This window comes from Miniopterus natalensis, chromosome X (genome assembly GCF_054644295.1).
Source record: "Miniopterus natalensis isolate mMinNat1 chromosome X, mMinNat1.hap1, whole genome shotgun sequence".
Lineage (NCBI taxonomy): Eukaryota > Metazoa > Chordata > Mammalia > Chiroptera > Miniopteridae > Miniopterus > Miniopterus natalensis.
This window is the reverse complement of record NC_142103.1, coordinates 74,817,922-74,827,756: the sequence shown is the minus strand read 5'-3', so window position 1 is coordinate 74,827,756 and position 9,835 is coordinate 74,817,922. Positions and strand designations below refer to the sequence as shown.

General features: G+C 42.2%; 1 protein-coding gene across 1 annotated transcript; it reads left to right on the top strand.

The window, feature by feature from the left end:
- Positions 1 to 659: 659 nt before the first annotated feature.
- GLOD5 (glyoxalase domain containing 5) lies at positions 660 to 8,874 on the top strand. Its single transcript, XM_087813338.1, has 4 exons — positions 660 to 722; positions 4,002 to 4,139; positions 7,153 to 7,308; positions 8,749 to 8,874. The coding sequence occupies exons 1-4, from the start codon at positions 660 to 662 to the stop codon at positions 8,872 to 8,874; spliced, it is 483 nt and encodes a 160-aa protein (XP_087669464.1).
- Positions 8,875 to 9,835: the final 961 nt, after the last annotated feature.

The following is a 9,835-nucleotide window of genomic DNA, read 5'->3' as shown; positions in this document are numbered from 1 at the left end:
CCCCTAAAGAGATCAGAAGCCTCATACCCTAGAATAATGCCCCCCACTACTTCAAGATGAGTGTTTTTTGTGTTATTACAAAGTAATCCCTTACACATATATACCTGTTATTCACAAACTGAATATTTGCACCTCCTCAAATCCATGTGAAGCCCTAATCCCCAGTGTAATAGTATTAGAATGTGGAGCCTTTGGGGGGTGATTAGGGTTAGATGGGGTCATGAAGGTGGGGTCATCATGATGAGATTAGTGACTGATAAGAAGAAACAAGAAAACTTGCTCTTTCTCTCTGCCACATGAGGATATGGCAAGAAGGTGGCCATCTACAGGCCAGGTAGAGAGCCTTCGCCAGAATCTGACCATACTGACACCCTGATCTTGGACTTCTGTCTTCCAAAATTGTGAGGAAATAAATTTTGTTTTTTTAAGCCAGCCAGGCTATGGTACTTTGTTATGTTGGCCCAAGCTGTCTAAGACACACCTTAAGCTTTTGCTTTCAAGGTCCTGAGTTTTATGTCAGAATCCTTGTACTTGCACCGCCTACCTCTGTCACCAGTAGCAGTCGTCAGCCCACAGCCCTCCCATTCCTGCCCCTTGATCTCCAGGAACTGAGCCAGAGGGTTGTCTGGAGGTTCCACGGCAAGGACACTTAGCCTGCCATGCTGTGCCGTCTACCCTCCAGGCTGCCAACCAGGATGTGGGGCAGGACTTCGGAGAAGCAGGTGAGTCAGGTGGCCCCTGGGGGCTTAGGGCATAGGTGTTGGCACCAAGGCTGGGGACCTCCCAGCCCAGGCCTGGTAACCTGCATCCCTTCTATGCGTCCTATCCTGGTGTGCTGACATCCATTTTCCCCTCTTCTTCTCTCTTTCTTCCTCTTTCAAAGACAAGCAGATGGCAGTAGAGGGACATGGGAAGACCCTGCTCTAACACATGTTAGCCATCAACATGTCTGCAGGAGTGGGCCTGGTTGAGGGCCCCCTGCTCTACTCCCTCAGGGTGGCTCAGGGGAGCTAGTTCAGCCAGGGACATTAAGATAGGGCAGTGTAGGGAGGGGCCACGAAACAGCAGTGACCTTGAGGTTTGCCATAAGAATCCCAGGGCCCCCTGGCACCTTGAAGGCGACATTGAACAGGACTTTGTAGAAAGATAGAAGCCTTCCCTGTGAAAGAGGCAGAAAAGGTCATCATGGTCTGGGCACTCTATTATCCATATAGGCTTATTGTGAGGAATAAAATGGACTCTATTTTGTATAGTGCTTAGAACAAGGCACACAGTAAGCTTTATGGGGTTACTATGTCTTGATCTTCTTTTTTATGAACCTTACCTTGGCAACCTTGAATGATCTGGCCCTTGCCTTCCCCTCCTGCTCATGCCTCATTCATCCTTGGATTCTAAGTCACATTGCCCTTCTTCCTGTTCCTAAAGACAGCCAGCCCTGCTCATCCTTGAATTTACAAAGATGGAGCTCCCCATATACAAAATAGAACCTGGGGAGTAAATCTGACCTGGAAGAGTATTGAAAAGTGGGAGGGGCCCTGGCCAGGTAGCTCAGTTGGTTAGAGAGTCATCCCGACATGCCAAGGTTTCGGGTTTGATCCCTTGTCAGGGCACATACAAGAATCAACTAATGAATGCACAAATAAGTGGAATAACAAATCTCCTTCCCCCCCTTTCTCTCTCTCTCTCTCTTTCAAATCAATAAGTAAAATAAAATAAACCAGTGGCAGTAAAAAAAGAAAGAAAAGAAAGAAAAGAAAAGAAAAGAAAAGAAAAGAAAAGAAAAGAAAAGAAAAGAAAAGAAAAGAAAAGAAAAGAAAGAAAAGAAAAGAAAAATAGGAGGAATAGGTTGAGTTGATTTCCAAAAGACAGTCGAAATTGGGGATGTGCCCTGGCTGGTGTGGCTCAGTTGGTTAAGCGTTGTCCTGTGCACCAAAAGGTCGCCAGTTCAATTCCTGGTCAGGGCACATGCCTAGGTTGTGGGTTTGATCCCTGGTCAGGGTGTGTATGGGAGGCAACCAATTGATGTTTCTCTCTCTCCTTCCTCCTTCTTCTTTCTCTCTAAAAAAATCAATAAAAAAATATTTTTAATAAAAGAAAAAAATTGGGGATGTGGTTAAGCAGCGCTTAAGGAAAATATACAGCTCTAAATACATAGATCAGAAAAGTTGGTTCTTTGAACAGATTAATAAAATATTAGTTATTTCTGTTTTCTCTCAAGCAATTAAGAGAAAAAATACTAATTATCAATATCAGGAATTAAAAGATAGTCCTATTACAGATCCTATAAACATTAAAAGGTTAATAAGATTTTTAAAACATATAACTTTATTTTTAATGGAGCCCAAATGTCAGTCAGTTTCTCCTTCTACTGCTTCTGTGTCCCTGTGGGTCCTCTGTATCCATGAGGACAGAACTCAGCAACTTTGCTAATGCCTCCTCCATTCATGAAAATAGAACACATAGTATTTTTTTTTTAGCTGGGGCTCAGTGAAATCAATTGTTTAAAATGTAATAACTTGAATGGAATTGAACACTGTGGAATAAAACATAATAAAATAGCATATGGTGGAATGGGATGAAATGGGGAGGAAGGGGAGGGGAGGGGAGGGGAGGGGAGGGGAGGGGAGGGGAGGGGAGGGGAGGGGAGGGGAGGGGAGGGGAGGGGGAAAGGGAAGGGGAGGGGAGGGGAGGGGGAAAGGGAAGGGGAGGGGAGGGGGAAAGGGAAGGGGAGGGGAGGGGGAAAGGGAAGGGGAGGGGAGGGGGAAAGGGAAGGGGAAGGGGAAGGAGAAGGGAAGGGGAGCCAGACTTTATACCAGGCACTGGGCCTAATCATTGTAATAGATATCCACTAACTGAACAAATATTGAACATCTGCTAGCTGTTTGGGACACAGTGGGGACCAAAACAGAAAAATCTCTACCCTTATGAAGCTTATATTCTAATTAAGGAGATAGATACTAGCATGTGCAAAAGGCCCTGAGACCAAAGGCACAAGGATGGCTCTTATGAGGAACAGGCAAAAGGGCATGTGGCTTGGAGTTCAGGAACAATGGATGAGGGTGTAGAGATTGGGGGTCATGGTAAGGAGTTTGAATTTTAACAAGATGACCATGATATCGTCATCGTCATCGTTAACTCTTATGGCACTTGCTGTCAGGAATTGTTCTAAATCCTTAAATATACAATTCTTTTTTAAAATGTTTACAATGGCCCTATATAAGATATGTATAAAACCATGCCCATCTTACAGAAGTGGAAACTAAGGCACAGAGAGATTAATTAAATGTCAGTCTGGCTCCAGAGTCTGTTTTTGTAACCACTATACTCTGCTACCTATAGTGCCAGATCACAGGCACTTTACAATCCTATAGCAGATGTAATGTAAATATACAAATGACTAAAGAATACAAATCAAGAGAAAGACCTGGTGGGAAGTGTGCAGAGGGCAGGAAGTTGAGGGAAGGAAGTATACCCTCCTACTGAGTGTCAAGATAGATTTGTAAACACACATTCCCAGAAATATTTATTTTTATCTGAGATTCTCCCTTCTTATTTTGTCCTCTGCGATCATAGCTGCGAAGTGGGAAAAGAGGGGACTGAATGAAATTGACTAACTGAGGGCTTGTGCTCTTAGCTTTGGGCCTCCTCTCAGTCTTGTCATTTCTTGCAAAAGAGATGAATTCCAGCTTGGGGAAAATAAGAGAGGATTTGGTCTTGGTCTCCACTCCCCTTATCTTGACCTCTCTCCCTCTGGAAGGAGGAAGAGAACAAGAAAGTAGTAGACAGTGGTCATGGCAGACACATGGGCTCTTGTGAATCCACATACGGGCAATAAGACTATACTAAAATTTCCTCTGAGGACTTTCCCCTTGAAATAGGTGTGAAGAGGAAGTATAATCACTGGGGAGGTGAGAGGAGGTAAGGAAAGGTAAGGAGAAGGAAACAGAAAACTTCGATGTGACTAGTAATAATGTGATCTCTTCTGATTTTTTTTTTTTTAGTCATGGAGGCACAGCAGCCAGACCCCTCCCCCATGTCTTATCCATAGACTTGACCACATCGTGATGACAGTAAAGAGTATCAAAGACACCACCATGTTTTATTCCAAAATTCTGGGCATGGAGATCATAACATTCAAGGTAACTACTTATGTAAATGCCAAATTGCAGGTGGAATAAAATTTGATTATAATACTTTAAAAAACAACTTAAAAAAAAAACCCACAACAAATCTGTGAGGAAAACTTAAAGGATCAGTGAAGGAGATTCCAAACTCTGAATAGTGGAACTTCCAGAGAGAAAATGGAGAAATAGAGGGGAGGAAATTACCATAGAAATAATTCAAGAGAACTTTCCAGTCTTTATATGGAAAGGATTAACTGAATATCCAGTACATTGACATTTAGTTCTGTTCTTATGAAATTATAGATCAAAGTGAAAATGAAGAGCCTAAGAACTTTCAGAGAGGTTAAAAAGAAAAGTAGTTCAACTAAAAAGGAAAAAGAAATATGCAGATGTTAGATTTCCCAAGAATCACATCAGAGGCTAGAAGACAATAAAAGAACACCTTTAAGATTCTCAGGGGAAAAAATTCAACCTAGAATTCTATGTCCAACCAAACTATTATTAATCAACATGAGAGTAGAATAAAACATTCTTAGACATAAAAAGACTCAGAAATTTTGCTCACTTGTTTTGAAAATTTAGATTATGTTACATCAAAATGAGTGCTTAAGCCAGGAGTAAGGAAGACATCAAAGTCAGGACACACTGGATCCCAAGGGGAGATCCCAGAATGATACCTAGAGGATAATCAGCCCAATTTGGAACAAGAGAAAGAAAGTTCCCAAGAAAGAAAGATCTCAGGAAGAAAGGAGGTTTCCAGAGATTGAATACTATACTATCTTTGAGAATTTGAAACAAGTACAAAAGTGGGGAATGCAGAGAAAGCAAAAAAATGTAATCTCTTATGTTGAAAGGCCCATGGAATGGCAAACAGGATAAGAATTTAATCCTAACATGGGGTGCTATGCATTAAAATAGAATTATGCAAAATCTATAGATATAGATATAGCAAGATGGACAGGCCTTTTTAAAAAATATGTTTTTATTGATTTTAGAGAGAGAGGAAGGGAGAAGGAGAGAGACAGAGAAACACAGATGAGAGAAACGTAATTCGGCTGCTTCCTGCATGCTCCCTGCATGCCCTTGCTGGAGATTGAGCCTGAAACCTGGGCATGTGCCCTGACTGGGAGTTGAACCCACCACCTTTTGGTGCATGGAAGGACACTCAACCAACTGAGCCACACTGGCCAGGGCAAGATGAACAGGTCTTAAAAGGATCATGCTGAATGAAAAACAAAGAAACAGAATCAGGTCCACAGTATGGTACCATTTATAACATACACCCATTGAACAATAAATACAGTTTTTACAATAACTTGTGAAAACCAGACATCAAACACATTATAATGGCTGATTAAGGTGGGGACAGGAGTGTAGAATGGAGATTAAAAGAATAAATACATAAGGAAAGCTAGAGAGAGGCCTTGCATGCGCCAATAGTGATAATGAAGCATATGATGCCTCAATTCCCTGTACTTGGACACATTGGAGTAAAATTTCAGTACATCTGGGATCCAAAAAAAGTCCTAAAAAGCTGCAAGAGTGGAGGGTGGATGTATCATCTACAAAAGAATGAAAAACAAATTAATATCATACTTCTTATCAGCAATATTAGATTCAGGAAGACAACAAAGCCACATATTTAAGAGGCCTTTGGAAAGTAACTTGTAACCTTGAATTCTATACTCAGCCAAACTATCATTCAAGTGTGAAAGTGAAATAAAGTCATTTTTTGATAGAGTGGATGTGGTATCAATCATGGTGATATAAAAGAAATAAATGTAAAAATAATACAAGAAATGGCAGAGGCTGAGAGGCATAGGAGAGGGAGGAGACATGAAGAGAAGGATAGGATCAATGAGATACTGGCTATAGTTCATCTATCAGAACATAAAGATACAAGTGGGTTATTTAAAAATTATAAGAGAACCAAAAGAGGAACTAAAAGTGATGATAGAATTCTATTAAGTGGGGTAGTAATGTGGATGAGCTAAATTCTCACTTATCATAGCAGGGAGAGGATAGAGATATCTAAAGATGTTAAATCAAGAAATAGTCGCCCTATGCCCTAGCTAGTTTGGCTCAGTGGTTAGACTGTCAGCCAGGGAACTGAAGGCTCCTGGGTTCAATTCCAACCAAAGGCATGTACCTCTGTTGGCAGGCTAGATACCCAGCCCCGGTGGGGGCACGTGCAGGCGGCAACCAATAGATGTGTCTCTCTCACATCGATCTCTCTCTCTCTCTTTCTCTCTCTCTCTCTTTCTCCTCTTTCTACTCTCTCTGAAAAGCAACGGAAAAAATATCCTCAGGTGAGGATTAAAAAAAAAAAAATAGTGCCACATCAGTTAGGGACTGTGTCATGAGGCACATAGGAGAAAACACAACCAGCAGTGAGTGGGTAAAGAAGATAGTTTTCTTTTTCTCTTATTTATCAACCAGTGGAGAGGCAGGCAGGCTGTGGGCCATGGCTGGGAAGAAGGAGGAAGTGAATGGGGAAAAAGTTCCAGCTCAGTGGGGCTGGGAGGTTCCCAGAAGCCCCACCCACAACCTTTGCTGACATCATTTGAGTTGTGTTTATAAGAAAAAAGGGAGAGCCCTGGCCGGCATGGCTCACTGGTTAAAGCTTTGGCCTGCGCACCAGAGGGTAGTGGGTTCCCAGTCAAAGGCATGTACCTGAGTTGCAGGTTCACTCCCCACCCCCTGTGGGGGCATGTGCAGGAGGTAACCAGTGGAACCAGTCGATGTGTCTCTCTCACATTGGCTCACATCGGTGTTTCTCTCTCCCTCCCTTCCTCCCTCCCTTCCACTCTCTCTTAAAAGCAATGGAAAAAATATCCTCAGGCGAGGATAACAACAAAAAATTAAAGAAAAAATAGCAGTTGCCTCTAGGGAATGAGACTAGGGTGGGGTACAGGGTTGTTTTTTCATTAAAAGCCCTTTTTTAAAATGTTGGGGTAGGTAGGGGGGGATTTTGCCTCACACTCATCTTTTGAGGTTTAGCTCTAGGTTGTTTTCTCTCCTCAAATAGGGAGACAGGAAAGCATTGTGTTTTGGAGACCAGAAATTTAACCTTCATGAAGTGGGAAAGGAATTTGAACCCAAAGCTGCTCACCCAGTTCCTGGCTCCCTGGACATATGTCTGATCACAGAGGCACCTTTGGAGGAAATGGTCCAGCACCTCAAGGTGAGTCAGACTTTCATTATTTTTGAGAAAGCTGCTGCAGATGCAGTGAAAACAAAAACATAACCCAGGGACGTCTTCACTAAACTTCAGGCATAAGAGGTTTCCTTGCATCCAAAAAAATGCCTGTACACAATTGTTTACTCATTATTTTTATTGACATCATTTTTTTTCATGTAAACAAATGTATTTTATTTATTTATTTTAATTTTTTAAAAAATATGTCTTTAGCCTGGCCGGGTGTGGCTCAGTGGTTGAGTGTCGACCTAGAATCCAGGAGATCGGGGTTCGATTCCCGGTCAGGGCACATGCCCGGGTTACGGGCTGCAGCTGATCAATGATTCTCTCATCATTGATGTTTCTATCTCTCTCTCCCTCTCCTTTCCTCTCTCTGAAATCAATAAAGATATATAAAAAAATATATATGTCTTTATTGATTTCAGAGAGGGGAAGGGAGAGGGAGAGAGAAACATCAATGATGAGAATCATTGATCAGCCACATCCTGCACGCCCCCTACTGGGCATCAAACCCCCAACCCCAGCACGTGCCCTGATCAGAAATCGAAGCAAGATCTCCTGGATGCTCAACCACTGAGCCACGCCGGCCAAGCAACAAATGTATTTTAAAAGGAAATTTTTACATTACCTTGTAGAAGAATTATACCTGAATTCTCTTTACATAAATAAATTTATGTAAAAAGAAAATGTTCAACCAAGTAAGTGAAAAACCCATTATATCTTGGCACAAAAGAAAAGTAACTGTAAAAAGAAACAGCTATCAAAGCATCACAATGTCATTCGATTCTAGCTATTTCCATTCCCTGGGTGCCTGATGTTCCAAATGGAGATTTGGCAGGTGGTTAAGGAGGTGCTAAGGACTTGTTAGCATCCACCAGAGACTTTCTTCTTGGTATAATCAGAAGGACTGAAAAAGAATTGAAGAGGGAATAATTTCTAATTTGCTATTATTTAATGTTGGTGGCCCTGTAACACTTAAAACTATTTCATGTAAAGGAGGCATTGGTTTTCCTATTGGGAAGCACAGATCAAGGTCTTGAATATATTCTGTGCAAATATCCTGGACTCCTTTTTTGGAAAACATCAGTGAAAAAGTCTTGTTTGGAAGTAAAGTAAGGAAAGCATAGGGGTTAAGAGTATGAACTTTGGCCTAGGCTGCCTAGGTTTGAATTCTGACTCTGCCACTTACTAAATAATAGTAGACATTATTATCACTCCTATTTTACAAATGAGGAAACTGAGGTACAGAGTAGTTATCTACCCAAGGCCATACAGCTGGTATGTGGCTAGAGCAGAGGGAAGGAGGGTAAGTTGGTAGATGAGGTCAGAAGGATACAGGGGCCTTCTAAGCCACTACAAGGAATTAAATTTTGGTCTCACACATAGAACATGATGAGTGACTTTTATCTTCTCCTCCTACTTCAGGCTTGTGATGTCCTCATTGAGGAGGGCCCAGTCCCCAGAACTGGGGCAAAAGGGCCCATTATGTCCATCTACTTCCGAGACCCTGACAGAAACCTGATTGAGGTGTCCAACTATATTTCCTCGTGATTGAAGCTGGCCCTCCTCTATTTTGTTCCCTGCAGTGTTACCCTCTTCCTTCCTTCCTCCAGACCCAGAGATCTTCAGTAACTGATGACTTAGGCACTTCACACATCCTGCTGGGGGAACCTGAGATGGGTTTGGGACCAAACCTACATGACTGAATGTTCTCCTTCCAAGCTGCCCCAATAAATTAATAACCTCTCAATTAACATGAGCTCTTCGTTATTATTGTCTCAGCGTTAAGTTTGGGTGTTGTCTAGCGCATGAGGTCTCTCAGCTGTTTGGCAGTCAGGGACTAGAGTATGATATCTCTGAGGCCCAAATCCAGGGTCAGGCCCTTGGGATTCAAGGCCTCTGATAGATTTGTCCTTGTTCACGAATCCATCCTCATCTTACTTCTTCCAGGTACTGTCTGCTGTTTCCTCCACCCCATAAGCCTCACTGAACCCCAAGGTCTCTATGATTCCCATGGCACTTTCAAGGAGCAGCCGAGGTAATACTACCTCCTTTTGGTGTGCCTTATATGATCTCACCCTCAGGGAATATGGCACTTTCTACCGGATCTGGTAAACCCGGACTCATCTCAATTGAGGCTCAGCACTTGACAGAGTAGAAGATGGGACAAGGACAAATTTCTCCTGCTTCTGTGCCTCCATACACACCACCACACCGTTCTTTCACTCAATTAATAAACTTACTGTGTGCTTGGCCCTGTTCCAGGCTTTGGAGAGACAGCATCGAACAGAAGAGATAAGCATATCTAGGTATGTGGAGCTACTATTCTAGTGGGAGAGATACAAAATAAATAAAATTAAGTAAGGAAAATGCTATGTTAAAGGATGATAAATGTTTTGGAGAAAAAGAAAACATGGAAAAGAGGGAACACATAAAAATCGCTGGGGCAATTTCCAATGTATAATAGGATGATCAGGGGAAACTTCACTGAAAAGGAGATATTTGAACATAG